The 25368-nt window shown below is 41.0% G+C and overlaps 1 protein-coding gene across 1 annotated transcript in view; it reads right to left on the minus strand.

Annotated features, from left to right (window-relative positions):
- The window catches only part of uvrag (UV radiation resistance associated gene), a 97435-nt gene that overhangs the window by 26096 nt on the left and 45971 nt on the right, over positions 1–25368 (minus strand). The window contains exon 13 of the mRNA XM_031310848.2: positions 11360–11435. Within this exon, the coding sequence (XP_031166708.1) occupies positions 11360–11435 (76 nt within the window). The remainder of the gene's footprint in view (positions 1–11359; positions 11436–25368) is intronic.

Below are 25368 nucleotides of genomic sequence, written 5' to 3' on the forward strand. Positions count from 1 at the left end.
GCAGATTAATCCATTCCATATTGACGTTTGACCCGGAGCCACCATTGGACTGTAAAATGAAGGAGAGAGACGAGAATGTGCTGCCTGGATCATTAACTGGAACATTTACTTGTGAAAATCTTCTTCCTGAATAGGATTGGCTACCAAAATCTGGTGCCACTGATATGTCTGCACTTCTCTCTGATGTTCTGAAACAGACGTTACAGGCAACACAAACACTGCTGCACGTGACGCTAGTTAACACTATACTCAACAGCAGCTAACGTTAGCCTACCGCTAGCTAGTTAACACTATACTCGACAGCAGCTAACGTTAGCCTACCGCTAGCTAGTAGCTGGATTAAACACGGTTAAAATGTTGACAGCTAACGCTAAACGGTGTAAAGTTTGACTGTGTTTTACTGTAGAGGATTCAACACCGGGGTGTAACAATCTGCAGCTGCCGTCGGAGGAACAACACAGACGGTGCGTTCAATGAAACTGGTAATTTACAGCCTCGTGGGACATTCAAAGTTATTGTTAAATGTCCTTTTCCCATCTGGTGGTTATTGTTATAGTTATTACATTATTATTAAATCATTTAATTTTGACCATATGGTCTTAGCAATAAACAAGTCAATGTCGCCAACTGTTGTTTAGTACCTTTCTTTTTTTTTTTTTTACTTTATTAAAAAGTATCGGTTCAGGCACCGTTAATTATGTATGCGATTAATTTAAATTCATTAATCACAGAGTATGTAATTAATTCGATTACATTTTTTAATCAATTGACAGCTCCAATTATTTTAAAAATGGCCATGGTTCCCAAGGCAGCTTTCTACGCTAATGTAGATACTGAATTAGTATATGAATATGCATGGCCAAATCTCTACTATTCTTGCACTATATATTAGATATTGTATGTTGTTGCACTATATAGGCCAATACTGTAGGTATCCGTAAGTGCTATGCATTTTGTTACTCGTTTCAGGACCACACTAACACAGTAACATCGTTCATACAACTAATACCTTGGAAATAAAAGTTATTCAGATTCAGAGAAAACAGCTTACAATAATTATTCTCAAAGGAAAAGAAAAAAGGAGCCCTCTCGTCTCGCAGCCTCCTTTTTTAACTTGAGCTGGTGTTTATTTAACAGCTGCTTTCATGAGCCACTTAGCCCCTTTTCTCCAATAACTGTAAAACGATTATTTGGCCTCTGGGACAACAGGCCTGGGCTCATCACAGACGCTTCATTAATAAAGAGAAAGCTGTGGCTGGATGGCACAGAGGATGACATGACACCCCACAAGGACACCCCACCCATATCCTCTCCTCCTGGCAGAGTAATGGAGGCTGACATCAGGGCGGATAGAGAGACACTAGCCTAATGAGGTGAGACTTTATTTGACAGAGAGGAGTGTTGGAGCGACTGACATATAGAGAAAGAGACTAATGCTGACATCAACTTGATGAAACCAAATTAGGGGAAAGAGACACTGACTCTCTTAGCTCGATGATGAGTGCCACTAAAAGAACTCTGTGGTCCAGAGCCGCTGTGTACATCAGATGAAAAGCTGCTGATCTGCCAGAGTCAAAGGGCTGTAATGAAATCCACATGGAAGCAGGAACGGCACCGGATAGAAGGAGTAACACAGAGCCAGGACGGCTGCTATTTCTTTCGAATACTGACCAGATGAGGCCAGCATTGTTTAATTCTAAGAGCTGCAAGGACTGCGCTCATGATTGAATACCTCTACTCCCAAACACCCACATGACAGCACACAGGGTTTGATAAATTAACAAGAAAGACTAGTTTTTCTAAACTTGCTGACATTAAATATATTTGGTCTCTGCCCTCTCCATTCTTAGGACAAGTTGGTGGTGGGCCAAGGAGCTGAGCTCGGGCAGATCGAAACAGACCCCAAGCAGAGAGAATTATTATGTTTGTGTGCCTTGGTCCAGTTTCCCTCTACCTCACTAAAAGAAAAACAGAATAATCCAAAAACTGTAGATATTTGAACACACAATGACATAACTATGATCAAAGGAAGAGATATAACCTCCAGCGAAGACTAAAGCACTTATTTAACTTGCAATGGGCTGTCTGATGGGGTTTTCTCTTCCCTTTTATCTACTGAGCAGTTAGTTTCCTTCCAACTAAAGCCAACATTTTTAGATATTACCATAGAAACATGAAGTGGAGTTGAGACAGAGGAGTTGTATGTAAATGAAGGGACTTCAGAGAAGGCCTTGGTGCTGAAGCAGAGTGGTATGCATGTAGCGAGACAACAGGAGAGCAGACAACGAACAAACCGGCCTCAGCTACAAATTCAAACCAGCTGGAAACTGCAGACGCACTATTAAGTAAATGATGGAGCAGAGCAGCCAACACTTTCCAAACACCAAGAATCACAGCAAACCCCCTGGTTTTCAGAACATTTTGCCAGTAATACCCACAGTCTGACCTGTGGGAAGAAGATATACTGAGATGATGATGATAACGTGACCGCAAAGCACTGATTGATTATAAAAGGTGATTCAAGCTAATTAAAAATGCCACTAAATGTATCATTTCTGGATGTCTACCTATTAATTCTGATGTTATAAGATAAAATATACTATCACTACGGGTCCCTCTCTGCCCAATGACGTCTTCGCCCTCATCAATCTCTGCACATTACATAACATTGTGGCTTGACTTGACTACCTAAAGACCCAAAACTTTGGTCAAGGCTTAAATAACCAACAAAAATGGAATACTTTGGCAGCACATGTGAGTCTCTCCAATCACTCACACTCTCACACACACACACACACGATTAACATTTACTTTTATCATTACACACACACACACACACACACACACACACACACAGGATTAACATTTACTTCTATCATTATATTTAGTGGAACTAGCTCCTCTGGTACCTCTTTGCGGTGATGGACAACCCTGGAACTACCAACCACAAAATGTGGAAATTCAATTAGACGATTTGAGTGTTTCATAAAGTCATAGGTGGCTATCCAGAGGAATTCCCGTAAAACCCTGGAGCTCAGGCATAATCGCAGCGCACTGACGGCCTTCGCTACGCACCTACGCCCAGAACTGGAAACCACACAACGGTGACATACACTTACAACTGCGGTCTGAGGGCTGCTTGTAAATCGCAACTTCTGGCCGACGTCAAACTGAGGGACTACAAAGATCACTCTCTCTCTATTGTACTGGTCAGGATTGGAGCATCAATTACTTCCACTCTTCTTTCTTATCAAAAACGGGATCTGCAAGGGCAATTAAAGCTTTGCAAGAACAGCACTTCAGACGCACTAGCGCCTTTCCACAATCTCCCTGATTCAGCAGTGTATGGAAAATATCTGTTTATAGAAGAGGGTTCTCCCACTTCTGGTTGTAAAGAGTGCCACCAACAACTCGCTCTGGCCAATGAGTGGCACTGGATGTGAGCAGTAGCTAACAACAAAAGTTTGTGATGGAAAAAAGGGACCACACAGTAAGTCTATGAAAACCAATGGGCATAGAGACGTGTACATTAAGGCCTGGGTTTGGTTAAAAGGTAGCTTGAACAAGGAGTTTCAGAGAGCCACAGGATGACTATACTACTTTTTTTCCTCCTACAGGCAGTTTCTTCAGAGCAGAAAAACAGTTCTTATCTAAATGTAATTTCTCAGTAGCCATTTTTCCTGAAGCAGTGCACAGAGCTGGTCAAGCTTCTACTCACACATCTCTTGCTCGGATTGGGCCAAGACACATAAATCACAGGTTGCTCCATGTTCATGTTTCATGTTTTCAAAAAATCAGCTAAATCTAAGCACAAATACAAACGTATACAGCAGTTATAGAGCACATAAAAAACACTACCACATTTGAGGATAACTCACCTATAATCTGCATTATTAGATGCAAACATAGACCCCTATTATCAGAATAATATTCAGATCTTGTCTGTTCAATGCATACAATGTACGATCCAAATGAGACAACAGAGCACTGTAGGCTTCGGACTACAACCTTTTGACGGATCTAATCTTAAGACCGGCACCATGAAAACAGTGACTCCCCTCTTCTCTCTGTGCATCAATCACAGGAGGGAGAGAGCAGACAGCCTTCAGCCTACTGTCTCATGTCATGCTGTTAACAATTTCACAAAGCAACCCACACCGCTCTCAACTTAACCCACTTATAACCTGCCAACAATAATTTCTTGCTTGAAATGTGATAAATAAAGTACACTAATGAAGTGCTTTTAACTGTCAGCGGAGTACAGAGATCTTGTTTAAAGTGGCACCTTAATGGCGTTCAAATGCAAAACACATTGTCAGATTTAGGGTCCATAACCTATCCTCTATTACATGTAAGGGGGTGATTATCCAACATTTGTACACCATGTGGCCATGTGGGAAATGATGCTCAGAGCATACAGATTCAAATTATTTTTCACCGGGCTAAAGCAAAAACATAAAACGTTTACGGCTTGGCCTAAAAGAGAACCTAACTTGGTGCCTCATTCCTTCTTTCCTCCTGTGAGTGTGTCGTGACGTATATTACGTTGACTTGGCACAACATTTTCTGATGCCTGTCCTGCCCATTATGCGTTTTATCATATCATTCCCTGTAAAATGGAAAACGGATGTGGCCGTTATGGAAGGATGGAGACAATGAGTGGCAGCAGGCAGTTGAAATGGCCTGATTACTTCCAGGCTCTGTCTGGAAGAGATGGTGGCAGAGCCTGGGGAACCGTGGTCCAGGGTTCAGGTAAACAAACAGCGTACAGTGGGCTGCATTATAAATTCTGAACATTGAGGAGTCTGCTTGGACAGTGGACAGTGAAGATGTAATCGACTGTTTTTCTCTCCTTTTATTTTTCTGGAACGTTCTCTGGGACGCACCGAGAAGTGAGTCACAAACCGCAAGCCCTAGTCGGACATGGAGAGACAGACCAACAGGCTTCTGAGGGAAACCTGGAATAGTTCTGTCTAAAAATGTTCCAATTCTCAGAAAGATTGTGCTGGGAAATAGGCTGAAGCTCCAGTGTCTGCTCTTATTTAAAGGAATTCAAGCAATAGAGTAAATAAATGGTGATAAATACCGCAGATATGACCAATGCCTTGGACGTTGAATAATAGATCCTTGTCAGCTATGATTTTTTTTTTCCCCGAGGAAGGACTCTTACAAGACGTAGGTTCAGGATATGGGGTCTGACACATGCAATCCTGTTTGGAATAACACTGTAAAAATACAATTGAAGGAAAGTTTGCAAAATATATAGCAAAAGAAACCAAGAACAGTCCTAGACAACACTACGAAGATTGAAGCACATGTTTTGATATCCGACATCTAACTATTACACAATCACTTACTGTACACAGCCATTTCTGATTCACGGGCCTGTGGATCGACAGAGTAAACACACAACTCCTTAGAGGAATGTCAAATGTGGAAAAACTGAGTTTGTGTGCGAACATGGTACGCCCATTGTTTCACTATAGAATCAACTATATTCACAAAACCCTGTTGTGGACTGTTACATCTCCAACATTCGCAATACAGAAGAGAGGAAATAAGGTAACCAGTGGAGATAGTTTTCATTGGGAAATTTGAACATTCTTGACAACTCAGTCTGAAATGGAGAGGAGTTATGAGGTGCAAGGGAGCTGTAATGTTCCCTTTTTGCACGTCTTTGCTTGGGTCATATGGTTTCTATCGAAGCACAATCACATGAACTAATGGCCGCAAAGGGCTATGCCAAGACTATGTCGTATCTCTTTTGACTGGGGTTATGAGATGTCACAGTGGTGCAGGGCTAAAGGAAGGACCTCGACTTTGGAATATGTCAAATGAACAAAGATGACATGGATGAGAAAAGAGTGCAAAGAACAGAAGAGAAGGGGAATGGGCTTGCTTACAGTCAATCCACCAAAATCTAATGACACACACAGTATATTTCCATATTCTCTTTGTAAAATAGCACACAGAGACTGCTTGCCAGTCAGCTCATTTTCCAGGTACGCATCAGTGAGACTTATGTTTAAACCTCGGTTTCAGTGGTGTCAGTGGAGGACGAGAACAATTTCTCTTCTTATGTTATCTCGAAACCAGGTCTCCTTGTAAGGTTGAGATTAGTGCCGGTGGATCATAATACTATGTAACCACAACATTCTGAGTTTGCCTTTATCTTGCATCTAACCTTGCTTTTTTTAAATGTTTAACCCAGTTTAACATCAATATAATGCAAAAAATGCTGCCTGTTCACCGCAGACTGTACTGTGCTGATGAACTCGCTGTAGGTGAGAATAAGTTAATAATGCATCATGCCCAATAGGCTGTGATATAATGAAATTTGTTTCATAGTATTAATTTACATCTGTATTCATTACGTCTGGATTTATCAGCCTAATACATGTCAATATTTAGTAATGTACAAAACAACACCATAAACACCACTCTATATCTACCACTTCCATTAATTCAGTCAAACTGTGGAAAACACTAACTCTCGCTCATTATTTTTGTCATTTTGAAGCAAAACTTAGTTTTGCTAGAGCACCTACAACCTTTCCAAATAGCTTCAAAATGAATAACCCCAGCCAACCAGCTCCTGTTCCTCTTGCTGCCACCTCCACTAACCACTAAACACAGTAGGCTCCCCCATGAGTCATAGCCGTGTTTTATGGAGCCACAGTTGCCACTCTTAATGGCCACAGGCGCTCTGACGTATGCTTCAGACCACCAGAATGGCACTCTGCCTGCAGGTCATGGTGTGCAATTGCCCAGAGACTTGGAAGGTGGGAGACTGCAGGCGACTTTCCCCAGTAGACAAAAATAAAGGCAAACCCAGAGGTGACCTGGTTGTGCCGCAACAGATTTGCTGTTTTAATTCCCAATACTAGGTTTCCTGTGCCTGAGGCCCACAAAATATGATATGCCAAGCTTAGTGACTGAGAGCTAATTGTTGTGCCCACCCCTCCTCCTTAAAAAACCTAGATATTTTGTATAGCATCAGTTGTCATCTAATCAGCCACACATGCCGATTTCTCAACAACGTAGCCTATTGGAGAACACAGAGAGTAAGTAAAAGCAACACATGGCGTGCCTTTCCTTTGGAGTCAGCCACACTAACTTGGCTAATTTGTCTCTGTGAATGGAGGAATGGCAGGTTTAACATTTGTGCGTCCCTGTGGATGGGCACTTCAGGCACAGCTACATACCTGTGGCTAACTACTTCAAGGAAAAGCCGCAGCCCGCCAGATGCCATTCATTTAACAACTTAGCTGAGAGAAAAAACACATTGTCTTTAATCCACATTCTGGTATCAGTTCAACTGCGACCAGAGAGAAAGTATATATGATAATACACATAAACATAAGTCACTCACGCATTGCAGATTTCGCAATATTTGCTAATTACACAAGGAAATAGGAAGGAGCTAGTGAGAATGACTGAATTTCCATGAAGCCTTTCTTAACTTGTCTTTGTCAAACAAATTAACCGGAGGTGGCAACATGGGAGTGCGTTACCATCCGACATCCAGGGTGCTCCAAACAGCCACCCCCCCTTGCCCATGGCCTCATGACATGAGGCCTAATAAAAGCAAACTTCTCCCTCTGCCACATCAAAGCAGGGTCGACCTGGTGTGACCCTGATCCTTCGCCAGCGTCCCTGTATCACTTTCAAACAGACACACAGGGCAATTTAATAAGAGATGGACAGCTAACGTCTCCCACCCAGGCTCTAATGGGTTGGCAAACCAGCCAATCAGCCAATGAGACGGCTCTGCTGTGAAATCAGCCCTCTGCTTTGTATCACAGAGCCAGACATTGAACGAGCTGTGCAGTGGCTGCAGAACACACCTGGCTCTACAAAAGGCAACCATTAAAGCCAAGTTACAAAAATGAAAAAACAACTTTTTTTAATTGACTTTGAAATGTTTACGACTGCTTCAGTTTTAAAACTATGGTCTAATATCAATCTCATATGGAGCTGGACTACCCCTGTAGCACCGTTATATTGTTTTAGAGTCAACATGATAACTCATCCTTAAGTAGCCAGGCACACATGGTCTGCATGAGACAGGGTTTTCAATGAAAGCTGCTATCCTGTAAAACTACTGATGCCCTACCAAGCTGTTCAAAACAGAGCACGTTAGCTTTAGTGACAATATGAAAAAGAAGTGGTTTTATATCAAAGGTTGTCATAAGGTGTGGTACAATGAACAACTTGTTTATTTCTATGTGCATGGGCTACATTCAGTTTGCCGTGTGCCCCTTCTGTCACTGACAAAATAAGCCACAGACATCATGCTGTCATTTATTAATCTATCATTCCACAGATTGCGCTTACAAAGTTATCATGCACTCCTCACATGTGCCCACCAGTGTTACAGCAGATGGTTTACATCTGGTTTCTATATATATATATATATATATATATATATATATATATATATATATATATATATATATATATATATATATATATATATATATATATATATATACAAGCTTTAAAGCATGTGCAATGTGTTCCAACTCTCCATCACTGCACCATTTTGACACCACAAATTCAGAAATATTATTTTAGTTTTTATTGCTGAGAAGATGAGTCAGATTAAGAACATTTCTCTTTAAGCATGTGCCTTCTATCAGTAGTCAAATTAAACTTTCAGCAAGGGTGAGCATGCAATGGGGGACGGGGGGGACGTAGATGACTGCATGCCAAATGTCCTACATGTGAAAAAGAAGGTAGGAATATGAATGTAGATGACTGCATGCCAAATGTCCAACATGTGAAAAAGATTACATAGTGTCAGGCACATTTAAATTGGTCTCTGGGGCACACAGTAATATATATATATATATATATATATATATATATATATATATATATATATATATATATATATATATATATTACTGTGTGCCAATAGCTTATTGTGATGGTGATATATATATATATATATATATATATATATATATATATATATATATCACCATCACAATAAGCTATTTCAGAAGCTAAGTTAGTCTGTAGATACTGTGTTACCTCACAGACTAAAATGTATTTCACGCAAAAGTACAGCTTCATTACAATTAACATGGCCACTGTAATAGTATTTTGGGTCTTTGGGCCCACATGCACCATCCCGCTGCCGTATAAATACTCACAAGCGCACCAAATCTGCGGGTGAAAATAGTACCCAACAACTACAACTATGGGATATATGAGCAGTATAAAAAAAAACTTTGAGCTTCACTGCAAAACCTTTGCCAGGTGTCTGTTAGAAGTCACAATGGTGCAAATGCATGCCCGTGAATATTTGGGAGAATCTAACATGTGTGTGGGTTCAATCTTGAGAGTTATTGAGAGTGCTTAGATCGGCAAGCAATAATCTATGCCCAGACATGTTTACAATCCTGGTTGTCCATACTGTCCTTTTACTATGTTGGTCTATGCTGTACAACATCTATTTCCTGTCTGTCCGTCCTGGATGAGGGATTCCTCCTCTGTTGCTCTTCCTGAGGTGTCCTCCATTTTTTTCCCGTTAAAGGGGTGACGTCATGTGCTGAACAAATTGTAAAGCCCCTTGAGGGAAATTTGTAATTTCGATATTGGGCTATTTAAATAAAATTGACTTGACGTGATGGAATGAGTGTCAGATTAGAGTTTGCCGTTTACAATGTACACTGAGCTAACAATGTACACTACAGTGCTTTGAATAATGGCTTCCAAAACACAACATGCCACTTTGTCGTTCCCTTTGGTGGTTTCACAGAGCACTTATTTTCATTTGCTGTCTAAAATGTGTTCTTATCTGGCTTATTTTTGTATCCTTGGAATCTGGTGGGAAGATGGCAGACTTGGATATTGGCTAGCAGATTGTGGTCTGGCATTAGAACTGAAACCTCCCAAAGCGCAGTGGTTTGAAGTCAGCCACCTGCTAGCGCTAATTGCCCAGTCTTATTCAGTGGAGAGGCCCTTCATTCCCGCCTGAATGCGGTCGAAAACAAGGAATGGAATGCAAATTGTTATAAGCCAGTGGTATATGTCTAAAAGGATGAATGAAGGGAGTAACCCAGGTCAACACATTAGGTGTACTTTAATAAGCAGAGATAGATCAGGAGTTCAGCCCTCCCCTGAGGTGTCTGTGTTAATGAAAGATGGGGAGAGAAAGAGAAACCAATTTAGAGCATTAGTTCAACTTGTGTACCAAATGTCACGTGCACACACAGACACATTTCATGTTGTAACTATCTGCTCCTTCAAAGGTACAGCAAAGGACAAGTCTGGGGATATTCCATATTTTTCTTTTCATCAAATTTCATGAATATACCAAAACCAACAATGAATTGATTCTATAACAAGTGTTGCTTGTGTAGCCAAAGCCTCATTAACAACACTCTGGAGCGATGGCAGTGACTCGGTGAGGCTGTAGTAAGCATAGTGGAGCTACATGCTGTTGTTCGCATGATAACATGCTCACAATGACAATACCAACATGCTGATGTAAAGCAGCTATAATTATTATCATGTTTAGTGATGTCTTAGTTTAGCATGCTAACATTTGTTCATTACCTCTTAACACAAGGTACAGTTGAGGCTGATGGGTATTTCCTTAGTTCTGGTCATCAACTAGTTAGGTACTGGACGAAATGCCATGCCAATTCATCCCCAAGCTTTTATGTCAGAGAGGTGGACTGACCGACCGACTGACATCCATATAACCATGCCACTCGCATGGATAAAAACACATCACTGAGTGACACGTTCCTTAATTTACAAATAACATGGAAACTGTAATAGTAGTAGTAATAGTATTTTGAGTCTGTCCCACATACACCTCCTGCTGCTGTATAGATACTCACAAGAGCACCAAATCTGCGGCTGAAAATAGTCCCCAGCAAATGCACTGTTTACTCCTGTAAGCCTTGCTAAGAAACTATAGTGTCCAGCTGTTTTAGGAAATTATTTTTCTTTTTTCTTTTTCAAAACTATATATTTGTGAAACGTTTCTAAAGACGTATGTCTTCAGTAGGAACTTGGCCTTTTCATTAATGTTACACATTTACTAATGCAAGAAGTGGGGAAAAGCACTTTAGAATGACAGGTATACAGTATTAACTTTGTGCTATTAACTGTGGTTTCCCCACCAGTGTATTGTTCAGAGAATGTACTGGTTCCCAAACAAATCTTGGTATGTAGTCACGGTAGATCCCTCCGTAAAAATCTTTGACTATAGGATAACAGGATAAAAAATGTTACGCTAGAATTAATTAACATTTTTTCACTTTCACAAAAATTGTCAGAATAAGTTGCCATTGACACATTTATAGCAAACATGTGTGCACTGTTTGTCTGTTCATACCTGGGCAATGTTCTTGTTGAGTAAGTAGACACCATATTCAAAATGAAAGCGCTCTCCTCTGGGGTACAAAGGGAATCTGTTAAAGACAGGAGAAAAAGACAAACATGGTGTTACACAGGAACAGGCAATCCATTACCAACAGAGTCTAAAAAGCAAAGGTGTTAAAGACACTGCGAACAAACAAACATTCTCAAGCCAACAAAGCACAGTCAAGCTTACAACGGCCTTATATCCATACTACATATCATATTATAGGTCTATCTGTATGAAAATACCAATAACGGGTGGCGGGATTAAAATGGGGTCCATTGCTTGTTAATTTTACCTCATGAAACTGTTGTTCTTTGGCTCTGCAACAGGCAATGAATTCTTCCCATCATTGAAAATGGCCGTTCATGTAGCCAGCGGCGTTTACAGTCAGTAACTCTTGTAGATTGCTGATGACGCTGGGTCTGGGTCTATGATCCCATCCCACAGACGCCACCTCTGTGCCTTGTTAAACTGAAATATCAAACAGGAGCGGAGGCGTCCAAACAGCCTGTCCATCTGCCTCTGAGCAGGAACAAAGAGAACTTTTCCTTTCAGCATAGTGGGAAAGTCCCAATGGTGCCAATCAGATGTCTTAGTTAGCACTGCACAGGGAGTGCTCTTAAAGGATGGGGAAGTTATCCCTGGGTGTTGGGGTAGGGTAGAGAGGGGAACATGCTGACATGTAGACAGGGGAGATTCTCTCTGCTATCAGGGACTTAAAGCTGAACTCATCCCTTCCTGTCATTATGTGCTTATGTCTGCTGATCTCCCACTGAGAAAATACCATATGTTGGGAAACTAACTCCATGAACTGAGCAGGACCTTGGTCTGACAAAACACACACACACACACACACACACACACCTGTTTGCATTAATACACTTGTGATAACCTTTGTTATCTACTGTATATCGTAGCCTAATCTAAACCCCATCTCTTAATACTTCACCTTAAACATCAGAGTGACCTAAAACCAATCCCACTCTTAATCTCTCACCCACACACTGAAATAATGCTTTTTAAGATATTGGAGGAAATATGTCTTCATTTTAGAGGATTTGCACTGCTCCTTTCTGCATATGAAATTGACATCTGGTATTTGTAAGAACATAAATCCAACAACACACACAGCTGCCAAAAGGCCACGCCAACAGGGGGACAACGAGCAGAGGAAATATTATTGTAAAAATAAGTCTTTCCATCTGAAAACTAACTAATAAAGCTTGTGTTATTGTCTGATGCCCATGTGAGGGAAGCCCACATCAAAACAACAGCCCAGAATTGTGTTTGAAGCAGCACCTTAATGCATCAGTAACTCTCACAAATGATTATAAAATGCACCAGCTCAACTTAAATGAGCTGCAGGTCTGTTAGGTGACAGTGTTTTTTGCTACTGGAGTTAGGACGAACCAGTTGAGTTCAGTCCACAAATTCTTGATTGGATTCAGGTCAGGGCTCTGTGATGGCCACTCCAATTCTTTTACTTTGTTGTCTGTGACCATTTTGTCACAACTTTGGGGGTATGCTTAGGATCGTTGTCCCGCTGGAGGACCCAATTACAACCTAGCTTCAAATTTCTAGCTGATGTCTTAAGATGTTGCTTCAGTATTTGCAGATAATCCTTCTTCCTCATGATGCCATCTATTTTCCAACCTAATTTGGGAGTGTTATTAGGATGGAAAGCCTCACCCTTTTTCCTACACACACAGGGCTGATCATTGTTGCCAAACAGTTCAATTTGTACCTCATCTCATCACCAAAGAACTGTCCTCTAAAAGGCTATGACTTTGTCCTGGTGATCATCTGCAAACAATTCTTGCATGCATTTTTATGCCTGTAGGAGTTGGGGCTTCTTGCATGCAATACAGCCTTTCCGGCCTTGGCGATGTAAGGCTCTCCCAATAGTAGATTTAGATACATTGTTACTTTGTGCCTCTGACTCCTTCACCAGCTTCTTTGTTGTTGTCTTGGGGTTCAGTTTGACCGTTCGGGCCAAGGTTTGTTCAGCCCTAGGGGATGATGTTCTCCTTCTTCCTGAACGATTCAGTGTCTGTGTGGCTCCATCATTTCTATACCTGGGTACAATTTATTTCAAAGACACTTGTGGGACCTTCAGCTGCTTGGAAATTGCTCCTAAGAAGAAACCAGACTTGTGAAGGGTCACAATTCTTTTTCTGAGGGGCTTGGCTAAGTTGCTTAGATTTTCCCATGATATCAAGTGCAATAAGGCACTGGCCAAATATAAGCCTGGTGCATTCACAATTAGCTTCTAATAATGACAATTAGCCTATCCGAAGCTTCCAAAAGTAATTTCAGTTGCAGTTTAAAGAGACAATCCACTTGGTGTATTTAAACGTTTGACCTACTTGTAATTAAAAGCTGAAATGAAATGTCTTTCTTGGGTATTATTTTTGAAATGATCTCTTATGGGCATAAAGTAGATACCCACTGACTTAACACAATTAATGTATGGTAACATGAAATATGGGGAGTTTGGAAAAAATGTGTTTGCATGTCTTTAGCCTAAGTGTATCAAAATATATGACCTCAACTGTATATGACAGCGATGCATGTGTGCGGATGAGTGTGTACTGGTGAGTATGTACATCCGGCATGCCTCCTCTGTGTGTGTGTGTGTGTGTGTGTGTGTGTGTGTGTGTGTGTGTGTGTGTGTGTGTGTGTGTGTGTCCTGGAGACTGGGTCATGGTCTTTGGTTAATCCTGTGTGAGAGCAGATATGGGGCTATTCCTCCCCTCTAACTCTGACCTACAAGTGCTTGAGGCAATGTCAGAATACACTTCCTCCTACTGTCAACTGAGATCATGCTAACGGCACTGTAACCCTGCAGGTTAACGTACAGATTAAGACGTGGTTGTGACATTCTGAAGGCCAGATTTTACTCCGATCTCGATGCTCTGAAATCTTTGATAACACCCACTTTTCAGCATTTCAGCTGTAAAAGCGTTTGCTTTTGATAACATTAACATAGCCAAGGCTCCTACTCATATCTGAGTCTGTCTGGAGATGCTCACTGTAAACACCTCATTCACACATTACACTGCAACTCTGGGAAGTTAAAGAAGTAAACCCTTAACAGATGGGGGTCATTCTAGCCCTATAATGAATTCTAACAGGATGTTGCTTCTAAAGGCTGGCAAGTAAAGAGTGAGACGCTGTAGCCTCAGGGCCACACAGTCAGCCACTTTTTGGCCCCTCTATATCCCCGACGTGCAGCCAGGGCCCCACGGAGAAGGCGGCATGCCAGAGGCCATATCTAAGCAATAGGAAATAATGAACAGGGAGAGGAAGAACAACAAAATAGGCAATCCCCTTGCACCGCTGGCATTCCCAATATCACTTCCCCACAAACAGATAGGATTTGTTTGCTGATCAACACTCATGAAAAGGAAAACAGAGCCCATTCCAACACAAACGCAAAAAAACATGAACATACACCGTCATCGTCACAGCCAAGTGATTAATGACTGCTGTCCACTGTGTCTGAAATCACACTGGAGCGAACCCGGTTCACCAAACACTAGGAATTCCTCCCGGGGACGTCCAGAAAAGTCAAATATATTATTACACACCAGTGGGGAGGATCGACGGAGGAAGTCTGAGGATGGAGGGAAGGCAGGAGGCGCCAAAGCAGTATGTGATTCAGTTAGCGAGCACATTTTATCATCTTATATATTATCTAATCTGACCAGATTTGTCCCACCGAGATTTAAACGCCTTTCAAAAGGAGACCATGCCAAGAAAGCGCTCAAAACAAAAGATGTAGAGCAAACATACAACAATGCAGTCAGAATACCAGAATACAATTCATTTTGCTGTCAATAAAAAGTCACTTTTTTTTCCTTTTTAAGTTTTCATCTAAGATGATCATTGCTATCATTCCTGCTACAACAGGAAAAATGTAAGTGGTATGTGTCTTGGAGAGAAATAAGGAATAGCAGAGTCAGAGGAGACAGAACGCCAGCGGCAGCAGCATACACTGAAGCAGTCCTCTACACTAAACAGGATGAAATAAATCACAGTCCTGGAGGAATATACAGGCCAAAATCAGTACCCTTTCTGTCCATCATGATGAAATGTCCAGAATAAACACAAACCAGAATGATTGACAAACAGGCTGGAGAAGTACTGTTTGTTGCACTAATTGTGCTTTCCCACTGGCTTGTAAGATTGCTTTTGTGTTGTTTTCAAATGAGCTCATGCTTACTTCGACTCTTGCACCTTGTGCATGGTGCTGTTGGTTCTTTTGTTTAATTTTGTTGTACATATAAATCAAATTTAATCATCTCTATCTCAGCAGTGCTCCTCGCATTTCCTCCATCAAGCAGTTTCTTCCGTCAGCACCTCTCTCTCCAGCTCCCCTCTGTGGCAGCTCTGTTGACAGGTCATGTCCGTGAAACACACAGCAAACTGAATATGACAGGCACCATAATCAACACACCCACTCACTTTAGCATCCATTTAAAAGACTGATTACTGAAACATGAAATCTGCTTTCATTTAGCTAATATTCAACTCTGTGTGCACTGGACAAAAAGAAATGACAGTGAGTTGAGAGCAACAGTCTATTACCCCCCCCCCCCAGCTCATAAAAAATTGCCCGTCTCTTTCCTTCTCATCTACCCTTCAGAGCAATCTCACCACAGGACAGTTAACGTGCAAGCGCTGGCCCTGTGTGTAGACACAAAAATATGTAATTAATAAGTGTGGAGCCCTGACACCGTAAAAAAGACAAAAGCTGCATCTCACAGGAAAGTCCCTTGTCTTTATGGGAGAGAAGACGTGCGCCCCAGCCTGCCAGCTCTTTAACTGCAGGGTCTAGACATAGACAACTTTAAAATATAAAGGAAGGACTCTCGTTAAAAGGAGGAAACAACCAATAAACATATAGCTTCAATGATGAGATGAAGTATAGGAAGTTCTTTGCTCTTTCTTCCTGTCCATTTCTGCTTTTTTTTTTTTTTTTTAAAAAACACTCCGTGCCCTTTCTTTTATTCCTGTTGAGGGATCTTTTAATAGCAGGCTGACTTACACCTCTTTCATCTTGATCTACCACCACCAGTGTCTACACGGTCTCCCTGGACTGCACCCCGGAGGCCTCCTAGCAGGTGTCAGCAGCTCATGGCGTCTTTTATACCCTCCAGACAGTTAAATGGCAACATTTGTAGGGCTCTTTGTGCAAAGAGAATAGGTGAGGCTACTACGGCCCAAAGACTCTAGTTAAAGCTGTGTATATGCATTCTGCTTTGTACATACAGCCTGTTTAAAACTGACATTGGTTTCTGGAGTTTTACCACAATGACAGAACCAAAATGTAGACTGTGATTAATTAATCAAAATTAATCGCATACATAATTAACGGTGCCTGAACCGATACTTTTAAGAAAGTAAAAAAAGAAAAGGTACTAAACAACAGTTGGTGACATTAAATAACTACTTGTTTATTGCTAAGGCCATATGGTCAAAATTAAATGATTTAATAATAATGTATAACAATAACAATAACTTATTTCACTAGTAAATTGCTGTTGAATGACAAAAACAACCACCAAGGACATTTACAATAACTTCAAATGCACCACGAAGCTGTAGTTTACCAGTTTCATTGAACGCACCGTCTGTGTTGTTTTTCCGACGGCAGCTCGGCAGCTGCAGATTGTTACATCCCGCTGTTGAGTCACAGTCCTCTACAGTAAAAAAGTCCTCACAGTCAAACTTTACACCGTTCAGCATTAGCTGTCAGCATTGTAACCGTGTTTAATCCAGCTACTAGCTAGCGGTAGGCTAACGTTAGCTGCTGTCGAGTATAGTGTTAACTAGCTAGCGGTAGGCTAACGTTAGCTGCTGTCGAGTATAGTGTTAACTAGCTAGCGGTAGGCTAACGTTAGCTGCTGTCGAGTATAGTGTTAACTAGCGTCACATGCAGCGGTGTTTGTGTTGCCTGTATCGTCTTCAGAGCACCAGAGAGAAGTGCAGATATATCAGTGGCACCAGATTTCGGTAGCCAGGGTTGGCAGGAAGAAGATTTTTACAAGTAAATGTTCCAATTAATGTTCCAGGCAGCGCTTTCTCGTCTCCCTCCTTCATTTTACAGTCGAATGGTGGCTAGAACGGCTCCGGGTCAAATGTCAATATGGAGTGGATTAATCAGCGTTATTTTTTTAAAAAAAAATTTTAAACGCGTTATTTTTTCTCAGATTAATTAATCGAAATTAACGCGTTATTTTGACAGCCCTAGTTTTTTTTTTTTTTAGTTAAAATGACCATCTTTTCTACATTCAGTCCTGTTAAAAGACGTCTAAGGCCACAAGGTCAGTGGGGGCTTCTTGTGAAAACTATGGAGAGCAGGTACACGCAAGCACCTTATAGTATATTGGACACTTTTCTCTTCCCTCTTGGGTCCATTCTATTAAACGTAGGAGTATAGAGGAGGACGCAGCTATGCAGGTGGGTGGTCGTGCTCAGCTCTACCATGGTTCATGAGAATACGGAGCGAAGACTCCTAGTGACTGGCTGACCTGCTGTAATGTATACACAGGCTGAGGCCTCCACATGTGTCGGCTTGCCTGTTTAGACATCCTAATTAATACTCCAAATGTGCAAAACAACAGTTCTGGCTCACATGTTGGAGACGAGGCTTGGCCAGTATGTACACCCTTGTTTTAATGGTGGGAGGGGCGGGGGCGGATGCTTGTAAGTTTCACAATGTCTTTAATGTGCAATTTCAAACGGCATGGGACCATAAATCATCTGGGCCTGCTTTTTAAAAAAACACCTGCCTTGCAACTGTCACGGCGCTAATAGCAGTGGTTACTATATAAATCACAGTGAGCTGTAATTTTCAATATCTGAGAAATGATTACACTGAGCATCTGTCAGTGAATGCTATTTTAATGGCCGCTGCTGCACTTAAGACCCCTGTATAACCGTTTGGCCATCTTGGTCTCTGCCGTTAAGGCGTCTCCTGAGTGATGTGGCGGTTGCTCGCTCTGTCGTACTGGGTTTTCATCACAGCTCTTAAGAATATCCAGGGGTCTGCTGACCCCAGCTCGCAACGCCTGCATTTTCTTCCCCTTTTCCCTTTGTTTGTTTCCATTGTTTTAATCACAAGCAGAGATGGAAAAGAGGAGCCGAATATGACCAGCACCCTACATAGTATTCACTCGCCAAAAACTTAAGCCAGAGCAGACCATCACTCCATCCAAAATGCAATTTAAAAAAAAAAAAAAATGCTATCTGACCTGAAATCAAAAGATTATAACACCGATTGAGCATTAATATTCTGACCTCATGGCAGTTTCTGGTCAACACCAATTTTCATGATCAAAGCTGGACTAGCAAGAGTCTACAGCCATGTGGGACTGTACTTTAGCTCAGCAGTGCTTTGAGCTAAATGATACCATAGACATGCTCACGATGTCATTATTTTGCAGGTATGGACCTTTTTCACAGCAGACATTTTGACTTGTCATAGTAGGAAAAAGCACAGCTGAAATTGATAACCTTAACGATGGCTCAATTCCATCAAGTGTCCCAGTAAGCTATTTCAGGGAGTCAGCATGAACAATACCAGGGCCTCTCCTAAGTGGAATGCAGCCCACCATTAATAAACCTGTGCTTTTCCTACTATGACATGTCAACATGTCTGTCGTGAAAAAGGTCCATTTGGTCGTACAAGAATTACAATTTTGACCTGGTGATGGTGCTAGATGCTAGAAGTCAGAGTATCATTAAGGTCATTACAATTCATCCTGAGGGGGGACATTAATGTGTGTACAAAATTTTATGGCAATCCTTTCGGTAGCTGTTGAGCCATTTCACTTAAAACCACACATGTCGACATCATGGTGGCTCTAGAGGAAAAGGCAGGGGGTCACAAAAGTCAGTAGGGTTCATCCTCTGGGCAATATGAATGTCTGTACAACATTCTGTTCCGATCCATCTAATAGTTGTTGAAACATTTGCACAAAGGGGTGGACAGACCAACAGACAGACATGCTGTTAGCATGGCTAAAAAGAGAGCAAGCGCTTACAGTATATAAAGACAGGACCATTACAGGTACATTGATTGTTTCCCTTCAATCTCTGAACAAAAATACATTATTAGAGTTCTTAGCTGGCTGGGTCATCCCCTTCAAGCTACACAGCATCCTCCAGAAATCCAGATGCTTCTTGTTATTTTTTTTAATGAAGTACGAGACAAAGACTTCTCCAAATGGGCTGCACAACAGCAGGGCTCCAAGATGAAGGGCTGCTTATTAAACTAACCTGTCAACCTAAAAGAGAGTCCTCGACTTCTTTAGAGCTATTATAAACATAGCATTCCTGCCATTGTCCTTGAGTGATTTGGTAGAAAACCTCAGAAGACAAGTAAACATTCAGTCCAGTCTCAGGGTGCCTTTGTAGTTGACATAAACACTTAAATAATGAGCTATTTGTTGGAATTTGATTTAAACTATCTGGATCCCAAGTGGATCACCTCCCTCGTTATTTCTATGAAGAACACAGTAACTATGCAACTGATTCATTCTATAATGCCAGACAATGTGCAGTCTCTTACAGAACTAATATATGGATAACACATTAACATTGCACAACAACTATAAAGATCTTGAATTCCAGTTGAAGCTGAAATCTGTATTTAAAGTGACAACCTGTACTGTAAGACAGAGTGTGGGGAAACAATAAAGATGTTGATCAGGTGCCAAAAATGAAATTCCATAGACTGTACAATATTAGCTTAATGCCAGGATGGATATCTTAAAACCCCTGGAGATAAAATCATATATACTGTATCTGCATTGTTATAAAAGATAGAAAGTGTAAGCATGTAATTTGGGTTAACAATAGATACTTCATCAGCGATTGCCAAACGTGACTGTGTGTGTGTACTCCTTCCAATGGACCTTTTTCACAGCAGACATTATGACTTGTCATAGTAGGAAAAGCACAGCTGAAATTGATAACCTTAACAATGGCTCAATTCCATCAAGTGTCCCAGTAAGATATTTCAGTGAGTCAGCATGAACAATACCAGGACCTCTCCTAAGTGGAATGCAGCCATCATTAATAAACCTGTGCTTTTCCTACTATGACATGTCAACATGTCTGCTGTGAAAAAGGTCTATACTATGAGTCCTTCAGCAGGATGTTTAACGCGCCATGCAGCCTCACAGTTCTTTCCCCCGTCATTGCTGTGCAGGACAGGGTAGTTTTGGTGCAGTTCCCCTCACCTCCTGTGCACATGGTCCATGTTAAGAGACATGAAGCCCCGGAACAATAACCCCTTTTCTGGAGCTCACAGGTTCCTCTCGTCTTAAGCTGGCCTCCCTCCCCTGGCATTCACATTCGCTACCTCCACCGAGTTTATTTTGTGTTTGAACCAAGCAGTGATGTGTAAATCCCACTTACAACCTTTTTTCCTTTAGCTGTGATAAAGAGCAATAATAAAAACTGATTTGCCTCAATTCTTTGGGCAAAGGACTATAGGAGGCAGTGCTTGTTTTTTAATGGCTGGGCTCTGGTCTCAATCAGACACTGGACATCTGGATCACATCTCCCTAGTTCTCCACCATGCAATCAGAAATACTGGAACTGGGCTCTCCACAGGACAAAATGTGGGCGCAACATGTCGTTAGAGTCCACTGATTTCAGAGAACATGTCTGAACTGGGGAGGGGGGGAGGGGGAAATCATACAGAGTGTCAAACAGACCAGTCATATTCCACACCTTACTTTCAAACATTCTTACAGGGCCAGTTTGACACTCTGGAGGGTAACACAGTTCAGATCAACACATGCCTTTTCCTGTGGAAAAATATCTGACTATATGAAATAAGGCAGCCATTACTCTACCCGGCAGGTGGAAAGGAATAAAGTGATATTAGCCAAACACAAAAAGATGAAATATATTCATATTCCTCACACCACACTGAAGGTCCAAATCAATGAACAGGTTAGGCCTGACTATACCCAGGGCTCTGAGAAATAAACATGAGAGTAATCTGGATTCCCACTTGGTTGGGCAGTAAAGCCACAGAAAGGGGATGCTGAGCCTTACTTTAAGGATGTATGGAGTCATCTAAACATAGCACTGAGATTCATCACATTGCAAAAGTAGGGTTAGGACAATTACAATTTAACAGGGGCCTACAGTGCAACTAAAACATTAGGTTCCTATGTGCACACCATTATAATTGACTGACTGCTTGCTAATCTTACCACGCTCTGAGAAACTGATCCCATGCCACCTCACTTATCACCACTGGCTGCCTCTTTCCGACACTTTAATCACCCCTTTTTTATACACTTTTGGAGCTCGGCTAGTTGCTTTCCGTCTCCCCACACATAATTTTGCTATGTGTCTGCAGCCCGCCGGGACCTCAGGGGTCATAAACATGTGGAGGGGGGGTGAAAGTTTGCTGGAGCATTTGGCCCCACTCAGGGACACCTAAGGGCAATGCTGGATTGTGGTGTCTGTTCAACAGCCACACAGCCTACAAGTTTATTTTTTGTTGCTGGGCCTGCTGTAAATATCCTGCATGGTAGGACTGGAAATGTGTAAAGGGATTACCAGTGAGCCTCTCCAGCTGTTATCATGACATAATCACCCACACAGAGAGATGGCCGCTCAATCACCGAGTTGTCTGATAATGTCTCTTTTTCTCACACACTTTCTCCCAGCTGTTTGTCTTCTTAAGTACGACACATGTGGATGTGAAAGTGTCCGTGCTAATTTACACATGTGCCCCATGTGCCTCGGCTGAGGACAAGCAGTCACTTGTTTTGTAATGTGAGAGTACAGCACAAATAAAAAAAAAAAAAAAAAAGGTTTTTATTTAATAAATGGCATTTTTCAAAGGACTTCTTCCATTTATTTCATTATTTTCTTCTTTTATTTATTTCACTCATTTTTTTCTTTGATTCAAATGAATGGGGCGTGGTTTTCTCACAGATTCAGATCAGACCAAAGCAACCAGCTAGTAGCCTGGCATCGCCAGCATATCACTATCTGCCACAGCATATAAAACACGAGACAGAGGGACCACAGCTGGCCTATAGCTACCACCTCCCGTTCATTTGAATATGCAAAAAGAAAGTGAAATAAATGTGGCATTATGAAATAAAAGTACCCTGAAATAAATAAATAAAAGTAGTCCTTTGAAAAATGCCATTTTTCAAATAAAAACTATTTTTTATTGAACTATGTTGACTCAGTATTATATTTTTGTATTTACATGTATTGCCTCATATATTTATTTCCGGATTTATATCATAGCCATCGCCATATTTATGTATGTACTTATTTAGTACTGACCAAAATGGCGTTCCATAGACCATTCCATAATGATCTGATTTAACATTGCCATGTGGGCTGCATGTCTTTTCCTACCATTTTAAATCATTTACTATAATGAGCCTACTCCAGGTTTCAAATGACCCCAACTCGCTCCTTTTCAGCCACCTGAAAAACACTGCCGACTGCTCAGCACAAACAGAGGCCCCCAAGGGCCCCCAAGATGATCATATTTGTTCAGATTCCCAGTAATAAACACTTGCATAAAATGTGTGAATATTCTTTACATAAAAACAACAATAAGGACTGAAAAGCAAAAGCAGAATTGTGTGCATAATGTAAGAGCTGACGAGTGCAAGCACGACTCTGGACTTTTCATCTTTATTCTCCTCTTCCGATGGCATTGAACCTACCCAGGCTACTAACTCTAACACTGATGGGCCAATCATATTCACTCACATCCATGGCTTTTGGTAACACTGCTGATCATAGCATAACCTTCCTCATCACTCACACTTGAATGTGTGGAATGTCAATATGCATGTAAGGTGCACACCTGAGTAAGCATGCAATTATCATAACGGAGCAAGGTTTTTTTTTTTTATTATTCTGACTTGATGCATAGTTACAGGACCATAACATATACAAAATAATAATTTCATTATATTGACCCTCATTGTAATTACACTGCCTGTACAATTATTGAGAAGCAACCCTGACAAAGCCCCAGGTGCGTTTAGATTCTCACTTTATCATTTGCTTCTGTCTATGTCAACATAATATTTGCAATCACAAATAGTTCTTGATTAAAAAAAAAAAAAGTTGTAATGCTTTACAGTGAAGATAGGAAGCACAGTGGTTACAGCCCTAGGGTGTGTCAGAGACACTGGCACTGAATGGGCACTGAGATTTACAGTCTCGGCAGAGCTTCATTATAGCTTATCTCAACACCTAAGAGTAAGTTGTAAAATAAGGGGAACTTGTTACCATGGGCAAAACAAAACAGCTTAAGAAGAAAGTACACCCTGTAAATGCTATGCAGGTATGTAGCGCAACTGGGGAGAGATGTGCTTTTTTTGCAAAAACAAGTATATGTATTGACATTTATCTGCAATGTGGCAGGCCCTTATTTCATATTGTCAAATCCAGAAGCCAAGCCCCAGTGAAAACGCTCTATTGCAGGCTGCTGTGTGTGTGTGTGTGTGTGTGTGTGTGTGTGTGTGTGTGTGTATTAATGTCAAGCTACAGACATCCAAACCTTGACTGTTGCAAATGCAGTCAAAGAAAATTCAACCACAAAAACAGTAAGAAAATGTGAGTATTTTCTAAAAGGAAAATAATTGGTTCAATAAGTCGCTATTTATGGCCTGACTATTAAGTTACAGAAGTTGGAGGTTTCCACATCCCATGTGTCACAGCACAATAACACTAGAGAGAAGAGTAACCAACTGTTTACACCAAATGTGGAAAATGAGACAAAGAATACGAAAGCACTGGCCCTCACACACTCCTGTTGAGGATGCATTGAGTAATGAATGTAACATTCTCAAGTACTGAGAAACACAGTAGAACGTTTTAATCTGAACACACAACCAGAAAATGCACTATATCTGTTTTCTGTTATGTATTAAAATAAACACTAGCACATTAAAGGCCCATGATATTTGATCTAACCCAGTCTAATTTAATGACTTTTCAAGGACTTTCCAGGCCAAATTCACTCAACTTCAAGGACCCAATTCCATACAGATACATGGTACCACTCCGTAATAAATATCTAAATTTATGATCTGTTGAAAACTTAAAAATAGGGCCTCAAAGAGAATAACAGTATAACAAGGCTGGCGATTTATTGACTACAAGATCCCAGGTCTTTGAAATCTGGCAGCACTGAGTTCTTTGATGTGGCTCTTATGGTTTGATGGATTACTAAAAGTGTGATAAACGTGGTGGAAATAAAAGAACAGTGTAATGATTAAGCCGCGATTATGTACTTTCTCGTTAACAGTGTTAAGTCTAACAGAGGTTAAAACGCTTTTTTAAAATCTCGGCTGTTGCAGTTGGAAAGGAGCACCAACTGAGATGTCTGATTAATGCTCCTTTCATCTAACGGCCATTCTTTTCCACGGAGTATTTGAATAAACAAGCAGTGGACTTCTCTGTGAGCACAATGAGATAGTGAAAAATATCTAGCAGAGACGCATTTACAACAAAATTATGATTAGATTATTTAGTATTTAATTATGGGAATTCTACAAAACTACTGAGCGAACATACAACCAATTTTAGCTCTCCTCAATATGCAAGTAAAGATTGCGCCAGTTTTGGGAGATTTTGTGGCAATACTACAAGTCAGACAATGGAATAAGAGAACATTATCCACGCTTGTGATGGCATTGGCAACAAGGGAAACGCAGACCTGTCAACCTTGAAAAACGTTTTTGAGTAGCAACTTACTTATTTATTGTCGAAGTTCAGGTTGATGAACATGGCGCCACGCACGTGGAAAAAATGTGCCATTAGTGTTGTCTTTGATGTCATTTTGGCTGGTTGGGCATCAGTACAGTGTATCGTTTAGTTCACATGCTTATCAATCACTTCACCTGGTCCTAGGACGTAGTCATTAGTCATAGCCCAGGTTACTTATGATCTCTATAATAACCTTA

Source organism: Sander lucioperca, chromosome 13 (genome assembly GCF_008315115.2).
Source record: "Sander lucioperca isolate FBNREF2018 chromosome 13, SLUC_FBN_1.2, whole genome shotgun sequence".
In the NCBI taxonomy this organism is placed as follows: domain Eukaryota; kingdom Metazoa; phylum Chordata; class Actinopteri; order Perciformes; family Percidae; genus Sander; species Sander lucioperca.